The sequence below is a fragment of the Schistocerca cancellata genome, chromosome 6 (assembly GCF_023864275.1).
Source record: "Schistocerca cancellata isolate TAMUIC-IGC-003103 chromosome 6, iqSchCanc2.1, whole genome shotgun sequence".
In the NCBI taxonomy this organism is placed as follows: domain Eukaryota; kingdom Metazoa; phylum Arthropoda; class Insecta; order Orthoptera; family Acrididae; genus Schistocerca; species Schistocerca cancellata.
In genome coordinates this window covers 213,139,357-213,162,647 of record NC_064631.1, presented here as the reverse complement: position 1 = coordinate 213,162,647, position 23,291 = coordinate 213,139,357, and the positions used below count along the sequence as shown (strand labels likewise).

Genomic DNA, 23,291 nt, shown 5'->3' with positions numbered 1-23,291 from the left:
TCTCAGCCGAGTAATGATTTCATTCTCATGTGTTTCGTCGAGTTAGGTATGCATTGAAAATTTCTAATGCTTCAACGAGGCGTGGGCCAAGCAGAAGAACGACACTTCCATAGTTATTTTAAAGCCCGTGGACTCTTTCCCTTTCACGAAAATCACTGGGAAAGGTCGCGACGTTTCCTTTCACTACGCTGTTGGTATATCAAACACTCATCACGAAAGATTGTGTCTAGTACGCTGCTGTTTGATGTTCGATACTATCCTACATTCACCTCTTTTGCTGCAGTTAGGTGATAGGCTGCTTCGGAGCAGGTATTTGCTACACATGTCGCCACTGAATGCTACGAAGCTTTCTAAATAACTATAAATTGATCCATGAACCAATCTCACTGTTCCGACCACTATTTTTCGCTGTTTGACGCTGTATGTGGTAACCATCGGTCAATGACTCCTCGATTCAACAGATTTCTTAATAAATATTCGTATATGTTTGTACTATGGAGAGCACAGATGCAACAATTATTGCTATATATTCTGCTGTCTTCATCTCCACTTAAAATCATAGTAAGGTAAAGGAGTTCGTTGTAAGATGCGTCCATTGCGAGGCACACAAGAGTGAGGAACTAAATGAGATTCCCTTGGTTCGTAGCGCTGTTTGGCTGCCACCTTAGTTTAGGCACAATTTTACCAACGAAAATTTGCTAAACCAATTCTCCAGCATGCGGCCAGAAAAAAAAGAACAGCTTCAAGGAATATGTTCAGGCTCACCAGGGTATAATCCCTAGGGACTGTAGTGTTAGTGTTTCATTTGTCACTGTCATCGGCGAACAGATGGCGCTCAGGAAGCCCGCCTAGACACCCTCTGTTCTGAGTGTGCAGGCAGTAACTGCGCTCTGAGTTAAGACGTGAACAATTTTTGTAACATTCATTCTAGGGTACAGCCATCCCCCAACAGACGAGTAAATACCTCTCTTTAGCAGCTTCGTCCATCTGAATGGTCGCATTGTGGGCCTGCGAATAGTTGGACGGGCGGATCGATGGATTACTGAATATGTTGGACGCAATATGTGGGTTGTGTGTCGCTGCTTTCAACTGGGGTCTGTGGGACATTCCCACACTTGCACGGCAGGTTATGAACATCCGCGTAGAACAGGGCAGGTTACCCACATGCGCGTAGAGCAGACACACGTCAGAGACCTACACACAGTGTGAGCAGCAGTGGCCGGCCAAACATCACCCAGAAACGAAATCCGAGCACATTTTGCACCCTATTGTGTCAGCATAGACCATTGGGAACCCTCTTGTTTCATCAGGATTAAGATCACATGAGCCTCTGCCTAGTTACCGCTGACACTACGACACCGCCAAACATGGCTATTCTTGTGTCGTGTAAGAGTTCACTGGAGAGTTGTCTTCAGAGATGAGATGAGGTACACGCGAGTGATGGACGTACGCGTTTATGACAGACCTGATGAGATGTCTATTCCAGAACGCATTCCCGACGACACGCAGGTCGCATCCCAGGCTTCGTGGTGTGGAGGTAGGGAGGGGGAGGGGGGAGAGGGCATCCGTGTTAAGGCTCGCGATCACATTTGATGTTTCTGCGGGGTAAAGTGCCCAGTGGCTGCTACACTGCACAGGCTGTTGTATCCATGCTACTGCCATTTCTTCGACAGGAAGCTGATGCGCTGTTTCAGCAGGACAGCGCACGTTCACATTTGGCCACTGCGACGCAACGTGCTCTTCGTGGTGTAGAACAACTACCCAGGCCAGCAAGATCACCAGATCTCTCGCCAGTGGAACACGTATGGGACATGATTAAGCGGGAACTTGCTTGTTCTCCAGGGCATTCAAGACGGAAGAGGATTTACAACAAAAGGTGCAAAGTGCTTATGATAATATATCGCAGGTTGCCATTCATCACCTTTATGATCCATTCCATACGAGATTACGGGCCTGCGTTGCCGCCAGGCGGAGGTATACTGTGTGTATTGATGGCAATGTTTGGGCGCTGTTGACTGTGGCGTGTTTCATTTGGTCTGAATATGTTATCGTATACTCCTAGAATGATGGACTAGCTGTGACCTCACTTGTCAATAAAATGACCTACTCCTTGAGATGTTGAATTTTTTTCGAGCAATGTACTTCGGTGACTACGACTATGGTTCAACACTACTCGATAATGGCGACGGACTTCGTCACCAGACAAGGCCACCAAGACACACTTGGGGCCATGTAACGTGAATTGGCTTTGCCACTACAAATCTGGAAAACTTAATGATTTGCAACTAAGAACTGTTTAGTACAGCCATACACATGAAACTACTGCGTCGCCGGTTTTCTTAACGTGTAGAATTTCGTACTGGTCATGTAATCAGGACAGCTAGCTACTGCTCATAGTGTGGACTACTGTACTGTCCGCCCTTACCTGGCTGATCGCCGTGTAGGAAGCCGGCAGTTTCCCTGCCTAGCGCCTTCTCCCGTTTGCGCCATTTTGCTCTTCGGTTCTGAAACCACACCTGCAACACAACAACTCGTCTCAGTTACTGCTCACCTCTAAAATTCAGACCTATCGTACTACACTTCCTGTCTACAAAAATATTTCTACTTTATTTATTCGAGTAAACTAGTTTCAAATTTACAAATGAAAATTATTGTTTGTAAAAAGGCCAGTATGTATTCCGAACTAATTTTTTAGCTTAACAGCTATTTTTGAGAACATCCCTTATTTCAAAAATTAACTATTGTTCAACTCATCAGCGCAATGCGACATTTTTAGTGTTGTTTCCAAATATTATTCTCGACAAAATCTTAATTGTAAAAACAGCATTCAGCGATTCAAATTTTTTGCCATCTTCCACTAAAAATGTGAAGTTAACTGATTTGGTTTCCTTCACTTTCCATCACATTCCTGGCAATGTTAGCTTTACCTCTGAATTCACCACAAACATTTGTCTGAAAAGGGAAAAAGGTTTTGTGGAGTACCTTGCTAATATGAGTGCCAACATGGACAACTCATAAGCTGGTAAAATCCAGTCGCCTTAACCGGCATTTCTACGCAACGACTAGGTGTGGAGCTCTCATTCCGATTTCCTGCCCCACACCCTCGTCCAGTACAATAAAATGTTTCGCCCTTAGTCACTTCCTAATCGATGAATCATTGAATCCTCATAGTCTGTCCTCTTATTTCCTATCTTCCTTCCGAATCCTGTGTGTGTTCCTTGCATGCTCATGGGAATGTGGGAGATAAGCTCTGACAGAGGCAAGCTCTGACACGAATGACAACTAACACCAATATGGTGTACTGCAGTTATTAAAAAGACGGTCGTAGTTAAGAGGTGTCAGTTAATGTACGAACTACACGATAAGAAGTAGGTTTCTTGTGAGAGGGGACGTAAAGATTGGCTTGAAAACTTCCAGCTGTGTTGAGCACGATGTAGTACACTCTATGTCACACTTTTTAGGCGTTTTCAGACAAAGTGCATTGTTTGTGGCGAAAAAATCTCCAGGTTAATGCTACTATTTACAATATCCGCGACATGTAAGAACTTATGCCTTAGCAACTATTGTGATGAATAATTTCTGCAAAGCAATCAACTGCATTCATACCATTAAATGCTTTGTGTCATTCGTTGTATACAAACGGGCAACACATGTGACATTTGTGGTACTGATACAACCCCTATGGCGTGCGATGTCGTTTGTAGGTTGTCCCGTGTTCCATGTCCCGCATGATGTTTTTCTTTGTCGGTACTGTAAACCCCGCTATGATTTCTCACAAATGCTAAAATTTTGGCATTTTCAGTCACAGCGAAATGTAAATCTCTAAAGAGTTTGGAATCTGCATGTGGTGACTAAGCTGGAATCACCTAACCCAGACAGCAGACTCATTATTCAGTTGAGACATATTCGATGCATACGTGGCTTATGTCCACACTTCCTACTGTACGTGTCATCAGGCTACACCCGCGGGTCGTATCCAGCCCGCGAAGTCAGTTCATTCGGCCCGACGGTGCTTGAATGGGCCTGGTAAAACATGTGGAATACAAGACGCCGTGATGTAATTTACAGGTAAATATTATTTTTAGAATACTAGAACATCACGGCACGTGCAGAGATCACCCGTATGTTATCTGCATTAAATTTACTATGCTCAATTGTAAATTATTGTGTCTAGATTTTCTTGTTTGTTGTACAGTTTGGTTATTTCGCTCCATCCCAACAATTTAATTATATTTACAAGTATTTTTCTTTTTGCGACCATGTTTACTGCGCTGTTCACTACGGCTACTAACAATGGAGAGATGGATGCCGAGTCGCATTTTCAACAGAGAATCGAGAGTAAAGCACCTCTTTATGGAGAAAGTACCAGAAAACTTCTTGCGTAATATACAGCGAAAGGAATACAATCTTCGGCGTCAATACGTAACAAAACATCTGTCAAAATACTCAATGTGCCCTGCAAAGTTACGGTCTGAAAAATATGAGCCGATGAAACTTAATGTAGAAACCCAAAGAAATCTCGTCACGAGAAAGTTTGCTGTAAATGAATCGGTCACTAGTACGAGTTACAAAATAATGCACGTGATGGGCAGAAAGAGGAAAATCATTAGCCGATGGCAACTTCATCAAAGAGTGTATGATAGAAGCAGAAAGAGACTTGAGTCCTAAGAAAGTCAATTTGTTTTGAATTATCAGCCTTTTGGTAAGTTCAGTTGCGCGGAGAATAGAATATACTGGAAAGAACATAATGCTACAGATACGGGAGAAAGCTGGGAACTTCTTGTGGCATTCTCTGGTGTTGGGTGAGACTGTCGATCCCTCTAGTTCTCGTGTTCATTAGTAGTGTCAATTTGGGCCCTCAGACATCGGAACTATTCGTATCCCTTTGCAGCGTGCATGCAGCAACAGCTGAAAAGGAAACAGTTTCATAGAAGTGCAAAAAATTTTGCAATATTACATCCTTCAACTGTATCAAATTCGAGATGTTACAGTTGATAATGGAAACAATATGGCTGACGTGAGGAAGATTCTGGTGGGACACAACAGGACTCAGGTGGAAGATTTGAAACTTCCGGGCTCTGTTCGTACACTGCATCATTCGTCAGCAAGTACTCTGACGGAAAGAAACGTATTTCTTGTGTATTGAAACCAGCCGCTACTGCTGTGAACATTCGGGGACATGCACTCAATCACGGTCAGCTCCTGACTTTCCTTGAAGATACTGGGTCTAAATTGTGTGACTTGCCTTGTCACAGAGCAAAGAGGTGGATCAGTTGTAGTAAAGCCCTGCTTCGTTTCTGCATAGTCCGAAAGGAAATAATTGTTTTGCTCACGGAAAAAAATGACAGAGCTGGTCCACAACTGTCAGATTCTACCTGGCTGTCAAAATTGTTTTCTTTGGGTGACATCACATCCCACATGAAAGAGCACCGAATTTTGAAAATTCAGGGAAAGGATAACCTCGTCTATGATCTCTACAAAATCATCAAAGGATTTAGAAGAAAGCTGTTCTTGTTTGAAGCACAACTAGAAGGAGAAAACTATTCTTATTTACACGGTTTAAAAGAGTTTTTTTGCTACAGTACCCGAAAACGTCAGTGTTGATTTTCCGCAAAACAAGAAGCATTTTTTTGGAGAGAAAAGTAACATTATTCTGTACCTGAATCACATTGATTGCAACCTTGATGATGTGCCAGCTGAACTACGGTTGGAGTTCGCCGATTTGCATGCAAATAACTTGTTGAAATAGAACCAAAATTTGTCGAATTTTACCGCTGCTTACCTGATGTTAAATTTCCGAAACTGAGGCAATTTGCATCTGCTATGATTTTAGTTCCTGGAACAACTTACGTCTGTGAGCAAAGATTCTCAAAAGTGACGTATGTGAAGACAGCACACCGAACGAGATTGACTGATGGATATCTGAGAGCGATACTCTAGATTTGGTGCAGCGATACGAAACCATACGTTGATGATATCTTGAAAGCCAAACGTCACTAATTTCACTGACTTTTTTGCTACTTAGTTTGCTGGATTCGGATATGTGCGCACTAGGTCCGATGTACGGGTAACTTTTTTTGCTGTCGTGGCTTTCTTTGATACCTTTTTTGGTAAATAAAGATGTTGGTTGTCCCTGTCATTTGGAGTGTTGCATACCATTCACCCTTCGTCTTTCGTCCCCACAATTTTCATTCTGAAATGCAAGTATTGTACATAACGAAGATGCAGCCTGTGCTCGTCATTTACTCATCTGGCCTGCTGTGAAAAGAGTTTGGTGACCTCTGTCCTGGTGGTAACCATCCTACAGAAACCCATCACGGTCCAACGTACAGAAGCACTGAGAAAACATACAAAGTACTTTATTCAAAAGAAAACATAAAAATGGAACATAAATATCGCATTTGAAACGTATTCACACAGTCTAACATAACAGTCGCGACACTCCGTCTCGTTTTTGTTACTCACAGCAATACGATATCGGATGAGTGGGAATACTAACGTTTATAATGATTTTTAGCATAGTTCTATAAAAGGACGCGGGTGCAATGTCATAAAAATTGACAATACCTAAAAAGCGACATCAAATTTGCCATTCCTTTGTTTCCTAAGAACCTTAGGAGTTACGAACCGGTATATTACAAAACAATTTATTTACGATTCTCTCGTAATGTACAGCTGTTTACTGAATAGTTTCGTTTTCCTTTAATAACAGAAAATTGCTAGTACACACGAGAGCATCTGACCTTTTGCAGAAAGACGTCGTATATTTACTCAAAAAAGTGCAGTTTTATTCGCTATCAGTTTTGTTCGCTATCAGTTTATGTGGAACGTAGGAAACCCACACTCATGAGCCAAAGAAACTGGTACACCTGCCTAAAATCGTGTAGGGACCTGGTGAGCACGCAAGAGTGTGACAACACGACGTGGCGTGGACTCGAGTAATGTCCGAAGTAGTGCTGGAGGGAACTGACACCATGAATCCTTCAGGGCTGTCCATAAATTCGTAAGTGTACGAGGGGTGGAGATCTCTTCTGAACACCATGTTGCAAGGCATCCCAGATATGCCCAATAATCTTCATGTCTGGGGATTTTGGTGGCCAGCGAAAGTGTTTGAACTCAGAAGAGTGTTCCTGGAGCTACTCTGCAGCAATTCTGGACGTGTGAGGTGTAGCATTGTTCTGCTGCAATTACCCAAGTCCGTCGGAATGCACAATTGACATGAATGGATGCAGGTGATCAGACAGGATTCGTCATCTGTTAGAGTCGTTTCTAGACGTATCAGCGGTCCCATGTCACTCCAGCTGCACATACCCCACATCATTACAGAGCCTCCACCAATTTGAACGATCTCCAGTTGACATGTAGAGCCCATGGATTCATGGAGTTGTCTCCATACCCATTCACATCCATAATCTTGATACAATTTGAAACGAGACTCTCCCGACTAGGCAACATGTTTCCAGTCATCAACAGTCCAATGTCGGTGGGGACGGGCCCAGTCGAGACGTAAAGCTTTCTGTCGTGTAGTCGCCAAAGGTATACCAGTGGGCCTTCGGCTCCGAAAGCCCATTGTAATGTCCCCACAGAAAATACCCTCTACCACGCACCAATTAATCATTTTCAATCAAACCATCCACATTCACTCACTTTGGAAAATTTATCTGATCTGATTTTCTCGTAATATATGCGGCGACAGCTCGACGACGCCAAAGTATTTTCTAGTGCGTTTATTCTTTGAAATAACAGAGATGCATATATGCATTCTCCGTGGTTGTTAGGGTGGTAACTAGGACAGCTTCTGGAGTATCTGTTGAGGGATTGACGTGTTTCTGAGAGATACATATTCTGCTTTTCTTCTCGCTAAAGCGAGCCAATTAACATTTGTGCCGCTAGCGGTTTGTTTGAAGAGAAAGTGACTGTAAACGGAAAATAATTAAGGTGTGGAATCACCGGAGATCTGGACATGTAATGGAGATGGATTTAATACACAATTTCCTCCATAAATCAGGTTTGTGACTTTTTTGTTCTGGAGTGAATGAACGAATGAGTTTTTTCTGAATCATTTGATGATCACGTTGGCCCTGTAATTAGTGGGGAAGTTTCAGCTGTGTCGAAGAGAGCCTGCAATCACTGAGTCTGTGTTAAATCGTCCAAAATGGCTTCGTACACATCTGGAATTCGCAATCTTTCGTAAAAGGAACAAATTGTCCAAACGATTGATTCTCCTGACTGACTGCAGTGTTTAACAGTAATAATAAATGTAAAGATCTCTTACAGCAAGCCAGCCGCTGATTACCAAGACGAAGGACTCCACCAAAGATCCTATTTGGCTGATTTCACGTAATGAAATATTATATTAAAAACTGTACATAGATAAAGAGAGAGAGCGAATGAAAATAGAGATAATACTAATAATCCTCCATTAGTTTAATTTTTCGCCTGTCTTATCACTGATCAGCCAAGAACGGGGAGGGCCTTACTTTACTGTATAGATTTATGTGTGAAGGTGAAGTGATCTTAAAGGCAACAGCTACACGTCTATACAGACAAGACATTACACAGAGATAGCGGCTAGCTGCATTCATCATCTATTCTTAGATAAAGAGACGGCAACTTACTATCCGAACATTTAAAAATGTTAAACCATATCGATGATGTTTCGTTGACTGGTTCGTACGTTGACACTTGTTGATGTCCCAGCACTGAAATATGCAGCAATTTGCGGAAGAGTTGCACTTCTGTCACGCTGAACGATTCTCTTCGGTCGTAGTTGGTTCCGTTCTTTTTCCGGGCGCAGCGATGTTGGAGATTTGATGTTTTACTGGCAGAAGTAAGGCTGTGAGTACCGGGCGTGAGTCGTGCTTCGGTAGCTCAGATGGTAGAGCACTTGCCCGCGAAAGGCAAAGGTCCCGAGTTCGAGTCTCGGTCGGGCACACAATTTTAATCTGCCAGGAAGTTTCATTTGATGTTTTACCGAATTCCTGATATTATCGGTACACTCGTGAAATGGTCGTACGGGAAAAACCCACTTCGTCACTTCCTCGGAGATGCAGCGTCCCATCGCTCGTGCGCCGACTGTATGTCCACATTCAAACTAACTTAAATCTTGAGAACCTGCCATTGTAGCAGCAGTAGCCGATCTAACAACTTACATAAGCGTTGCCGATCGCAGCGCCGTATCCTGCCTGTTTACATATCTCTGTATTTGAATACGCATGCCTGTACTAGTTTCTTTGGTACTTCAGTGTATAAACACAACAATTAATACAAAAACACGATATTATATGCCTAAACGTTACTTACAAGCCGGCATCCAGAGGCAAATTCTATTAGCCGCCGCCGGTAACTCTCGTAGTCGAAAGTAATAACCTTTCCAGGCAACATTGAATTTTGTGGCCGAATGCGGGTTGTGAAATCAGAAAAAAATGATACAAAAGTCGTTGTTAGAGACTTCGTTTTCGGAAGCAACGGAAGTCGTTCCGCGCAACTATAATACCATTGGTTAGAAAGAGAATGAAGAACAAACTCCCGTCTGCGAAGTCGTGTCCGGTGAGCCGTGATGCCACACAAACGTGAACACCGAGGCACCCACGCAGGTACAAATGCACTGTGGCGCGCTTATCGATAGAGTAGTGGCGGTAATAATCGACTTAGGTAATCGAATTAGGCGGCTACCGGCTCATTAGGGCGACAATAAGGACAAAGACGCGGGCCGCGGGCTTACACTGTGTTGCAAGCCAGGCGCGGCGCAGCCGAGCGTGGTGCAGCGGTGATCCGCTTAGCGGGCAGACACGCTCATTACGTGGCGCGCGCGGCCGCCCGGAACGCAGCCGCGCCTGCCGAACGTGCCGTCCACGTGGGGAAGGCGCCATCTCACACACTGACTGCCACAGACCAGCAAGTAACGAGAAAAAGGCTGTTCCTCCAAAATGCTGAAACACTGAAAAACATGCCACATGGATAGCGTGAAGTGACGAAAGTCATGCGGTACTTCTTGATAACGTGTCGGACCTCCTTTTACCCGGCTTAGTGCAGCAGCTCGACACGGCAAGGACTCAAGAAGTCGTTGGAAGTCCCCTGCAGATATACTGAGGCATGCTGCCTCTACAGCCGTCTATAATTGAGAAAGTGTTGCCGGTGCAGGATTTTGGGCACGAATTGTTTTCTCGATTGTATCCCATGTCGGGCGATCTCGATGCCCCAATCAAATGGTTCAAATGGCTCTGAGCACTATGGGACTCAACTGCTGAGGTCATTAGTCCCCTAGAACTTAGAACTAGTTAAACCTAACTAACCTAAGGACATCACAAACATCCATGCCCGAGGCAGGATTCGAACCTGCGACCGTAGCGGTCTTGCGGTTCCAGACTGCAGCGCCTTTAACCGCACGGCCACTTCGGCCGGCCGATGCCCCAATCGTTAGCTCGAATTGTAGAGAATGTACTTCAAATCGACAGTGGATAGTTGTTGTCCGGTGACATGGCACACTTTCATCCATAAAAATTCCGTTGTTGTTTGGGAATGTGAATGGCTGCAGATAGTCTCCAAGTAGTCGACCGTAACTATTAGGGAGTTCAGTTAGGTCAGATGGATTGCAATGCTCGTGTAAGATCACGAATCTGCGAGCAATATAGATTATTACTGAGTTCAGAAAAGCGTAATTTCGCGTATGAAATGTTAAAAATATTTGCTACTCTGTTTGAATGTGAGAATTGTATTTTGGCCAATAAGAATTTTTATTAAATCTGTGATTCCTGTAGACATATACACTACCACGCAATAATATTATTCAGTATTTTTTATGAAGTTGTAAGTCTAATAATAATAGCTGACGCCGGCCGGGGTGGCCGAGCGAGTCTAGGCGCTACAGTCTGGAACCGCGAGACCGCTACAGTCGCACGTTCGAATCCTGCCTCGGGCATGGATGTATGTGATGTCCTTAGGTTAGTTAGGTTTAAGTAGTTCTAAGTTCTAGGGGACTGATGACCTCAGAAGTTAACTCCCATAGTGCTCAGAGCCATTCGAACCATAATAGCTGATATCCCTGTAAACTAACGACCTTATTATTTCAGTAAAAGAGGTCCTTTGCCTGTTCCTTGGTTGCTCCTTCCAGCAAAAAGCCACGGACTCAAGATTTAATTGCTACCTATGTGAACCGGTTCCCGTGAGATCACCGAAGTTAAGCAGTATCGGGCGTGGTCGGCACTTGGCTGGGTGACCATCCAAGCTGCCATGCGCTGTTGCCATTTATCGGGGTGCACTCAGCTTCGTGATGCCAATTGAGGAGCTACTCGACCGAACACTAGCGACTTCGGTCAAGTAGTAACGACCGGGAGAGCAGTGTGCTGACCCCACGCCCCTGCTATCTGCATCCTCCTCTCAGGATGACCCGGTGGTCGGATGATCCCGATGGGCCACTTGTGGCCTGTAGACGGAGTGGTTTTTTTTTCTATGTGAAAAAGCAATGTAGTTGGACATTGCAGAAATTCATCGTTTTGCTTTAACGTGGTAAGACAACTGGACACCTCATTGGTCCTGCTACTCCGGTACAAATCGAGAAAGCTATGTTCCACGTATGGTGACGCAGAAAAGGGAATCTTGCTATCGCTGATGACAGACTCTATTCGTCGTATTCAGTTGCAATTTATTTGAAAGACCACCTTAATGGGTAACAGCATATCCGACGTGCCATAAGAATTCGATTTCTCAAGGTCGACAATATCTGAGGAGGATCTTAATACGTGAGAGAAGAAGTTTTCACGTGCATAAAACGCCGTATAGGAAAACCACAAGTGTTTGATGAGAGGACATCTCGTCGCCTCCGCAGAACGACAAGGGTGATTGACGGTTGACCGTGAGTTATCTAGCCTCCAATTTGAATGTGGGACGTTAGGAGGCCGTTTCTTCCAGGGGTCTAGGCAGACAAACACCTAACCCAGTGCCTTTCAGTGACTTCTGGCTACTCAGTGTAATGCGATATGATACTTGTAATTAAAGTTTTACAGGTTCTTTCCGACAGCAGCTTAGATTCGCCAAGACCTGAAAGTCCTACGGAACCAAAATTGTACCAGAAACTGACTGGCAATTCGACCTTTTGTACTGTGCGTCGTGTAACAGCGACCTACATAAAGATGTCCCTAGACGAGGCAAAACAGAAAGTAGAGAGAATATTTGCTGTATTGTTGGAACCTTTTCGACAGCCATAGTTAGACTCGAGTTCAAACATACACGAAACGAGAAATGTATTAGGAGCGAAATAAAACATGATTAGTGCAGGAATAGAGGATAGCTGTTCAGAACAATGTAGAAACAACAGAAGTTGCCGGGATAATGTTATTGAAAAATTTTCATTACATACGGAACCTTCTTTCAGTCATACAGAAGTGGTAGAGAGCAACGACCTAGCCTCTGAAACAATAAAGTAAACGTTAACAAACAGTGAGACCGAAGGTAAAATTGTTGTTTGGCCTCTGCTTCTAAACTGGATACATTGCGTTCGACCCTTCATTCAAGAAGCATTGTTGCTCAGCTTTACCATCAGCTGCAGCCAAGCCTGTCCCACATAAACGGGTCTCACAATCGCGGTGTTAAAGAAAGAACAGCTGCCGCAAAAAAGCGATGTCAGCGGCATTGCCGCTATTCAGGCGAAGGACGAATGCAATTCTCGTCCCCGTCCGCGAAAAGAAATTGTCTGGAATGGGAGTGATGGCATGAAAAGAACGGCGAATTAGCTCCACGTTGAACGTCCTCGAGCGACCAACACAATAATGACGAAAGCACACTAGCTCGCGTCTCGTTACGGAGCACTTTCTAAAGAAAACGAAAACACTTTTTTTTCTGCCTACCCATCGGCAAAAAGTCGGGCCGTTATACAATCTACTAAATATTTCCAATTACGGCCTGGAGAACGGGAAGAGAGAGAGAGAGAGAGAGAGAAAAGCGATCGAGAACGGGCAACACAGGCGCACAATTGTCACGTCAAGATGTCGCCGAGCCTCTGGAATAACATTATTGTGTCTCTATTGTCGTAATGGGGGCTGGGGAATGACTTCAAATGGCAGAAATGAAAACGACAAAGAGGCGACAGGGGGTGAGCGACTGCCTCGGCTCGTTTGGCTGCAAGCATGGGTGGGTGGGGTTGGAGGAAAGGGAGGGGGGGGGGAGAAGAGAGAAACGGGGTGTGGCAGAGACGTCAACTGTTGCCGTGGCGACGCCATTGTCCCTCGCTCACTTTGTTTACTCGATGTCATCTGGCTGCGTAATGACTCGTATGAAAAATACTCACCAGCAAGGTCCACACAACGGCGTTACAACGCTCCCCCATCCCGCAACCCCCCCCCCCCCCCCCCAGCCTTCTACTCCGTTCTGCCCACGTAGACGTGCCTGACAGATGCTCGTTACGTTTACCGCAGCAAATGCAACTGTTGCCGTAAGTAGCTATTATTTTCTGCAATAAGCGCCATAAATAAAGAAATGGCGCTTTTGTGGGCCTTCGACGCTCGGTTTTTGTTTCTCCTTTTTTCTCGGCTCTCTTCTTCATCAATGGTGAAAGGGAAGAGACAATAAGATTAGAGATGGGGTAGGAATTGTTATGCCTAATATTTAGCCGAGAGACAAAAGGAGAAGACTTCTCGTTATTACGCTGTCAATTGCGTTTCTGGTGGCGAGAGTTTCGCTACTGCACGACATCGCTAACTCAGCATATCATAATTTACACAGGAGGAATTCTACGTTTTTGACCTTCGAAGACTGCAGTGTCTTTCTGAATTAGTGCAATGGTCAAATCACATCCTCTTTGGAATCGAACATTTCCGATCAACGTGAAAAGTGGCTGGTACGTTGGAACTTTCAGTACTGAATTCGATACTTACTATTCAGTCACTTTCGTGTATTGGTTACTGCAGATTCACTGAAAAGATTAATTCTGTACCTAGTTACTGATCGAGAACAACTTATCTCCTGATCAGCTTGTGCGATATTCAGGGAGCATTCTTTGAACTGAGGCTGTGCCGGCCAGTGAACTCTTACTCGACCACGCTGAGAATGCTAGGACTTGAGTTCTGCGTTCTGCCGTGCTGGAAATGGGGCGTGTTTTGGAGTGTGCTACTGTTTTTCTGTATGGTGAGGTGGTGTGAGGTGACATGCTGCAAGAAAAGCACACTCCCCATCAATGAACCTAGTCAGAAGTTTATGACTTAAGGGTTATATCTTGATTTTCTTACGTATTGCAATTATGTGCCACATGTTTTCTGAGCACTTATATTGCACGTACTAATGTAACGGATTTGCTTTCTGAGAGTCAATTATATGGATTTACATTCAAATCTTCTTTCAAATCAGTTTTCCGTGCCACTCATTTGCTTATTTAGACGAATTGTCAAAGAGGGCGGGGGAGCGAACAGAGGTTCAGGGCACTCTTGTCCTTGAGGTGGGAAACTGCCCCTAAAGACGGAAGAATCAGCAATGATCAACGGCATGAGGATGCAGAAGGCAACGGAAACCACTGCATTAAAGACACACAACGTGTATCCACAGCACATGTGGCCTGTAATTGAAAAAGTGTCAGTATGTTCTCCCCATTGGCAAAATATTTAGGAATAGTCCCCCAATCGGTTCTCTCTGAGAGGACTGCCAAGGAGGTGGTGACCCCGAGAAAGAGACTGAATAACCAACGAGAGGATAGTGTTACAAATGAGTCGGGACGTGGAATGTCAGAAGCTAGAACATGGTAGGGAAGCTAGAAAATCTGAAAAAGAAAATGCAAAGGCATAATCTAGATATAGTAGGGATCAGTGAAGAGAAATGGAAAGAAGACAAGGATTTCTGGTCAAGTGAATGTAGGGTATTGTCAAGAGGAGCATAAAATGGTACAACGATAGTAGGATTTGTTATGAATAGAAAGGTGGGGCAGAGAGTGTTTTACCGTAACAGTTCAGTGATAGGTTTGTTCTTATCGACAGCAAACCAAGACCCACAACGATAGTTCAGATATACATACCGACGTCAGAAGCTGAAGATGACGAAATACATAAAGTATATTATGAGGATACTGAAAGGGTAATACAGTACGTAAAGGGAGATGAAAATCTAATAATCATGGGGGACTGGAATGCAGTTGTAGGGGAAGGAGTAGAAGAAAAGCTTACAGGAGAATATGGGCTGGGGACAAGGAATGAGAAAGGAGAAAGATTAATTGAGTTCTGTAAAAATTTCGGCTATTAATAGCGAATACTCTGTTCAAGGACCACAAGAGAAAAGGTGTACTTGGCAAAGGCCGAATGATAAAGAAATATTTTAGTTAGATTACATCATGGTCAGGCAGAGATTCCGAAATCAAATGTATGGCGTATCCAGGAGCGGATATAGATTCAGGTCACAATGTAGTAGTGATGAAGAGTAGGCTGAAGTTTTAAGATATTAGTCCGGAAGAATAAATATGCAAAGAAAAAAATGGTTCAAATGGCTCTAAGTACTATGGGACTTAAATTCTGAGGTCATCAGTCCTCTAGAACTTAGAACTACTTAAATCTAGCTAACCTAAGGACATCACACACATCCATGCCCGAGGCAGGATTCGAACCTGCGACCGTAGCGGTCGCGTGGTTCCAGACTGAAGCGCCTAGAACCGCTCGGCCATACGGCCGGCAATATGCAAAGAAGTGGGATACGGAAGTACTAGGGAATGACGAGATAAGTTTGAAGATCTCTATGGCTCAAGATACGGCACTAAGGAGTAGCTCAGTAGGCAATACTGTTGAAGAGGAATGGACATCTGTAAAAGTGAGGGTCACAGAAGTTGGAAAAGGAAGGTAATGCGAAGAGACCATTCGTAACAGAAGGAATACTTGAGTTGATCGATGAAATAAGAAAGTACAGGGAAATTCAGGAATGCCGACGTCGCTGAGGAATGAAGTAAACATGAAGTGCAAGAAAGCTAAGAAAAAACGTTTGTACGAAATATGCGGAGAAATCGAAAAAGAAATAATAGTCTGAAAGACTGAATCAGCATACAGGAAAGTCAAAACAACGTGCGCAGAAAATAAAAGTAGGAGTGATAACATTAAGAGTGCAATGGGAGTAACACTGTTAAATGCAGAGCAGAGAGCTGATAGGTGGAAAGAGTACATTGTAGGCCTCTATGAGGAGGAAAATTTGATGTAGTAGAAGATGAAACAGCAGTCAGTTTATAAGAGATAGGGGCTCCAGTATTAGAATCATAATTTAAGATCAAATAAGGCAGAAGGGATAGATAACAGTCAGAATTTCTAAAGTCATTAGGGGAAGTATCAACAAAACGAATATTTCTCTTGGTATGTAGAATGTAGGAGTCTGGTGACATACCATCTGACTTTCGGGTCATGTACTCAAGTTACTTACAAGAATAATATACAGAAGAAAGTAAAAGAAATTTGAGTATGTGCTAGATGACGATCAGTTTGGCTTTAGAAAAGGTAAAGGCACCAGAGAGGCAATTCTGACGTTACGGTTGACAGTGGAAGCAAGACTGGAGACAGATCAAGACATTTTCATGGGATTTGTCGACCTGGAAAAAGCTTTCAACAATATAAAATGGGGCAAGATGTTCGAAATTCTGAGAAAAATAGGGGTAAGCTATAGGGAGAGACGGGTGTTATACAACATGTACATGAGCCCAGAGGGAACAATAAGAGAGGAAGTCTAAGAACGAAGTGATCGGATTAAAATGGGTGTAAGACAAGGATGTAGTTTTTTCACCACTACTTTTCAGCCTATACATCGAAGAATCAACTACGGAAATAAATGCGAAGTTCTGGAAAAGTGAAGAAGAATTAAGGATCTGCTGAATGGAATGAACAGTCTAATGAGTACAGAATATGGATTGAGAGTAAATTGATGAAAGACGAAAGTAAGGAGAAGTAGCAGAAATGAGAACAGCGAGAAACTTAACATGAATATTGATTGTCACGAAGCAGATGAAGTTGAATTGTACTACCTAGACAGCAAAATAACCAGTGACGGACGGAGCAAGGAGGACATCAAAAGCAGACTTTCACTGGCAAAAAGAGCATTCGTGGCCAAGAGAAATCTACTTCTACAAAACGTAGGCCTTAATTGGAGAAAGAAATTTCTGAGACTGTACGTTTGGAGCACAACATTGTATGTTAATGAAACATGGACTGTGGGAAAACTGGAACAGAAGAGAATCGAAGCATTTGAGATGTGGTGTTACAGACGAATGTTAAGAATTAGGTTGACTGATAAGGAATGAGGAGGTTCTGCGCAGAATCGAAGAGGAAAGAAATATGTGGAAGACAAGACATCTCGTAAGACATCCGGGAACGACTTCCACTGTGTTAGGAGAAGCTGTAGAGGGCAGAAACTGTAGAGGAAAACAGAGATTGGAATACATCCAGCAAATAATTGAGGATGTTGGTTGGTAGGTTGCAAGTGCTAGTCTGAGATGAAGAGGTTAGCACAGGGGAGGAATTCGTGGCGGGCCGCATCAAACCAGTCAGAAGACTGATGACTGAAAAAAATGCTGAACAGCACTCAGTATTTGCAAATAGACAACTTGATGTGAAACGTGACAAACTGATATGAAACGTGCTGTTTGCCTTCAGCAGTTTGCAGAATCTTTAGGGATTCCTTCTGCAATTGACATCAACAATAGAAGTAATCACTACGAATATTCTATTTTACTTTTTTCCAAATGGTTGTCAGCACGAAAAGTAGGTGTGATGTTGACACAGCTGTCTGACACGATATTTTTTATTCTATAGAAAATGTGCTTATTTGACATCTTGTATCTGCGAGTTATTCTAACAGACTGGGTCCACATTCCCACTGCATTGTACGAGGTGATATGCCACGTTGCTTTACACATGATTATGCTGAGTGAGATCTTATACGACTGCTCGCGTCTCCTTAAATTCAATTTTACTTTGCTATGCCCATTGTAAATTGTTGCGCAAAAGGAAAGTGTTCCGTATCTAGGTAATTTCTAAAAAAATTATGCAGATTGTGTAACTAAATTGGTTTATGACAGTATATATTATATTTAAGAGGGTATTTTTCTTATTTAAGGGCGTATCCGGAGTTATTTTCATAGGTAATACTTTTGAAAATCTGACAGGAACCTTACAGCCTGTGGAGATATACCACCAAAAAATAAATAAATGTTGGGTGTCATCAAAATTCATTTCCCACAATCAAAAATATACGATGATACGCGTTTTAGAGAAGCTACAAAGAGAATAGAAAGAAAACTCCGCCCCAATACATATTGTATTCTGCTGCGGCTTTATTAAAAAATGAACAATCGTATTTAAAAAATAATGTGAACATACTTGGAAATGAAACTTCCTGGCAGATTAAAACTGTGTGCCCGACCGAGACTCGAACTCGGGACCTTTGCCTTTCGCCGGCAAGTGCTCTACCACGAAAGGCGAAAGGCAAAGGTCCCGAGTTCGAGTCTCGGTCGGGCACACAGTTTTAATCTGCCAGGAAGTTTCATATCAGCGCACACTCCGCTGCAGAGTGAAAATCTCATTCTGTATACTTGGGAATGGCTTATTAATATGGGGTTGGACCCCCACTTGTCCGTCATACAATTGCTATTCTTCTTGGAATACTGGGATGTAATGATTGTATAGTCTCCAGTGGAATGTTATGTCACTCTTCGATGAGAACCTCTTCTAAATCCTGTAGTGACGAGGGAGGCGGAGTGGTTCGGTAACGTTCAAATACGGGGACTGTGCTGGCCAGTTTAGTTGCATGCTCCTCATACCACGATTGCACTGTCCTGGCTGTAGGAATGGGTGCATTATTGTTCTGAAATATGGCATCATTGGTGGTGAACAACATTTGAATCATGGGGTGCACCTGATCGCCTAAAATGTTCACATAATCGTTGGCTGTAACACGGCCTTTGAGAGTAATGATGGGACCAGCAGAATACCGTGATACGTCTGCCCATACCATAACACTTCCATCTCCATGCTTAACAGCTGGAATCAAGTAATCAGGATTGTAGGTTTATTTTGGTGTTCTCGAGACGTAAACCCGGCCCGATGTTGGAAATAACGAAAACGTTGATTCGTCGGACCATATGACTGTTTTCGCTGATCAGCCATCCAGGATTTATGCTCCTGAGACCATGTTTTACGATTCTTTGCGTTGATTGTCGTCACTAATGGTTTCGGTATAGCAGCTCGTCCATGAATATTCGTTTTATAGAGTTCTCGGAGAACAGTGTCGATTGATATGGAATCTCAAAGATGGCTATTGAGATCTGCAACCACTTTAGCCGCCATAGTTTTGTGTTGTTTTGACACAATTCATTTTAGCATACGACGATCTCTGTCATTTAGTTTTAATTTGCGCCCAGTACTACGTTTACACGATGATGTCTTTCCACGTTGTGTGTAGGCTGTCATGACTGTTTAAGCAGTAGCTCTTGAACGTTCAATAAGTTGGCTATCGCCGGCCGGGGTGGCCGAGCGGTTCTAGGCGCTACAATCTGGAACCAGGCGACCGCTACGGTCGCAGATTCGAATCCTGCCTCGGGCATGGATGTGTGTGATGTCCTTAGGTTTGTTAGGTTTAAGTAGCTCTAAGTTCTGGGGAACTGTTGACCTCAAATGTTAAGTCCCATAGTGCTCAGTGCCATTTGAAAATGCACTGTATGGGTCATTTGGTTCAAATGGTTCAAATGGCTCTGAGCACTATGGGACTTAACATCTATGGCCATCAGTCATCACGGGGTCATTTGGCTTTTGGTACTTGGATTCCTGGTCTCGACCAGTCGCACAGTATATCTTTAGATCGTTATATCTACAACTTCATAGCGCAGGTTGTGATAAAGGCAGGTATTCGCAATAAACTATTAAAATTTGTGCAGATAAAGCTATAAGGCACACGAAAAGGGGTCACAACACAACCTGAAAGATTCACTAGAAAGTCAGTGATAAAGTGACAATCTGCATCTCCATCTACATCCATACTGCAGAAACCACCGCTTGGTGAAAGGCGGATGGTACCTCGTACTACTACGTCATTTAGTTTCCTGTTGCACTCGCAAATAGAGCGCGGGGAAAACGACTGTATGTATGCCAATGTAAGGGCCGTAGTTTCTGTTCTCTTATCTTCGTGGTCCTTACCAGAAATGTACGTTGGCGGCAGTAGAATCGTTCTGCACTCAGCTTCGAGAGCCGATTCTCTAAATTTTCTCAGTTTTTCATCAAAAGAACGTCATCTTCCTTCCTAGGATTCCCATTTGAGTTTACATCTTCGTAGTACTCGAGTGTTCATCGACCTTACCTGTAACAAATCTAACGGCTCGCCTGTGAAATGCTTCGATGTCTTCCTTTAATCCAAAGTGGTGGCGATCTCAAACACTGGAGCAATACTCAAGAATGGGTCGCACTGGTGTTCTATACGCTTTCATAAGATTTCCTCAAATAACCGAAGTCGACCATTCGCTTTCTCTACTATCGCCTTGATGTGCTCGTCTCATTTCACATCGCTTTTCAGCCGAACATCTAGATATTTAGTCGAAGTGATAGTGTCAAGCTGCACACTACCAGTACCGTATTCGAACAATGCAGCTCGGTTTCTTCTACTAATTTGCGTTAACTTACTTTTTTTTTACTTTTAGGACAGGCTGCTATTCATCACAGCAACTAGAATAAGTGTCTAAGTCATGTTGTATCGTCCTAAAGTCACACAACAACGACACCTGTCCGTAAACCGCCTCAGCAAACAGACACAGACATCTGCCCGCCCTGTCTGCCAGATCGCTTACGTATACAGGGAGTAAGAGTGGTCCTGTCACACTTCCATGAGGCACTTTTGACGATATTATTGTATCTGAAGAACACCCGCCGTCGAGGACAGTGTACTGGGTTCCATAAGGTAAGAAGTCTTCGAGACATTCACATATCTGCGATCCTAATTCGGACGCTCGAACCTCGTTAACAGTCCGCCGTGAGGCATCGTGTCGAAGGCTTTTCAGAAATCCAGAAATATAGAACATGTTTCCCTTCATGCATGGTTCGCAGGATATCATGGTAGAGAAGAGCAAGCCGAGTTTCGTACGAGCCCTGCCAGTTTGTCGGCAGGAGCTTTTCCGTCCGTCTCGAGGATATTTGAACTCAGGCGCATTCTGCAGTAAAACGATGTTAAAGATATTAGTATGTAACTTTGCCGGTCGTTGTATAATAAATGTAATGGAAGTAAGGAGCCAGTACCGCGTACTCTCTGCAAAACCTAATTTGGATTCCATACTGACCTGGCAACTTATTTATTCTCGACTCTTTCAGTGCCTTCTGCACGCTACAGGTATCTATTACAAAGTCCTCTGTACGCCAGTCTGTGCGACAGTCAAGCGACGCTATGCTTGTACGATAGGTTTCTTTAATGCCAAATTTAAAAATTTAGCTTAGCCGTTGCTCTCTTCTATTACCACACTAGACCCTTCAACGAGCGACTGGAAAGAAGCCTTCGACCCACTCAGCGATTCTACATAGGATCAAAATTTTCTGGGGTTCTCCACTAGATCTTTTGTTAAAGTATGACGGCGGAAGTTCTACGTTTCAAGCATCGATCTTTCTACAGACACACTAATTTCAACTAATTTTTGTATGTTGAAATCTGCGCATTCCTTCTACTGATCCAAAGGGTTGATTCCCAGTCAGTCCTACGATTTTTATCAGACAGTCATCACTTCTTTTACATATGCCAGTATTTGCTAATTTGAAAAATAGCGTATTGCATTGCCGTTCCGAGTCCCTGTTTAACTGTGGGCCCCCCTACAAAGGGAAGAGTAAGTAAGCATTGTGGTGTTCAAACTAACTTTCGAGTTTATGAGGGCTTTATCTTACCACTGCCGTGGACGGATCGCACCTTATAGAAACAATTGAAGCTCATGACAACTGTTAAAGGTAACGATCGCATGTCTCAATGCATGCATTACAAAGTGATCCACAGACAACCCTGACCTATAAGTGTGGAATCATTTGTCCCCACTGCAGGCACATGTCGTTTATGATACGCGCCTAATTGCTGATTCATCAGTATTCGTACGCTGTATACCTCCAAGTGTGCATCACACGATCAAGCTGACGGATACTTATCGATAAACCTTCCCCCCACATGATCCTATACAATACCCTCAAATCCTCCTGCCCGGACAGTTCATTCTTGAAAACATTGTCTACGTCTTTGTGGCTTGACAGCGGCAGGTTCAAAAAATTTCTATCCTCCTCCTCCTCCTCCTCCTCCTCCTCGTTCTCGTTCTCGTTCTCCTCCTCCTTCTCCTTTCAAAAGCCTAAGATTAGTCTCTGCAGCCACAACTTCCTCTCTCGATCAGCCTCTTTAATTATGAGGAACATCCCATTTCACTGGCGCGATTCTTTAACGACGATGTCGTCGGTCGTCCCCTAGTTTTCTTCCCTACGATCTTGCCATCGAAAATAACGTGGATAAGAATATCATGTCTAGTTAAGTGTCCAACGAGTTTAGCTTTGCGTTGACCTGTACGTTTCAGTAGTTGGTTCTGTGCTACTTCTTGTGGATCCATTCATTTTTCTGTCAGTCCCGTTAGATCTTTTAATTCTCCTCCAGAACCACGTTTTCGTATATTCGAGGCGAGCTGTGACCTGCTTTGCTAACACCCAAATTCCAGATTCATGCGCCACGACACTCCTTACAAATGTCTTTATAGATATTTTCTTAGTGCGGAAGTTGATGTGCTTGTTCAGCAGAAAGTTTTCTTTGTTTTGGAGAGCTTTCTTGGTCGGCGCTGTTCTCTCTGGTTCCTTAAGGCATCTATTGTTTCCCATCACCTTGCTGCCGAGATAACACGAAATTCGGTTACTTCCTCGAATTTCTCGCTTCCTATTCTTATGTCAGTCTTAACACACGCTCCCTTCTTGCCTTATTCATGGCTATTGTCTTTTGTTATTTATTTTTTAATTTAATTTTGTTATTTTTTTATTTAAGACAATAAGTATTTAATTTCGTTCTTTCTCTGAGATTGTCACTATTGCAACGTAATCGACGAAGCTAATACAGTGAATAGGCGTACCACTCATTTTTATTCCAGTCTTCCTTTCTTTCGTTGTTATTGCCTCTTCGATGAAATATGTTATAGAGTGTACCCAAGTTGATTTTAATTTCTTTCTTTTGGGCATTAATACCCAGTTAAGTGTTTGCACTTTTGTATATACTCTAATTTGGTCGCCTGCCCTGCTTTACACATTGCTTTAAACAGTAAGTTCCAATCAACCATCTGAAAATGCCTTTTCTAGGTC

At 43.3% G+C, this 23,291-nt stretch overlaps 1 protein-coding gene across 1 annotated transcript in view; it reads right to left on the bottom strand.

Moving 5' to 3' along the window:
• Nucleotides 1-23,291, bottom strand: part of LOC126088254 (retinal homeobox protein Rx2-like) — a 263,361-nt gene that overhangs the window by 7,892 nt on the left and 232,178 nt on the right. The window contains exon 6 of the mRNA XM_049906384.1: nt 2,426-2,516. Coding sequence (XP_049762341.1) covers nt 2,426-2,516 — 91 coding nt within the window. The remainder of the gene's footprint in view (nt 1-2,425; nt 2,517-23,291) is intronic.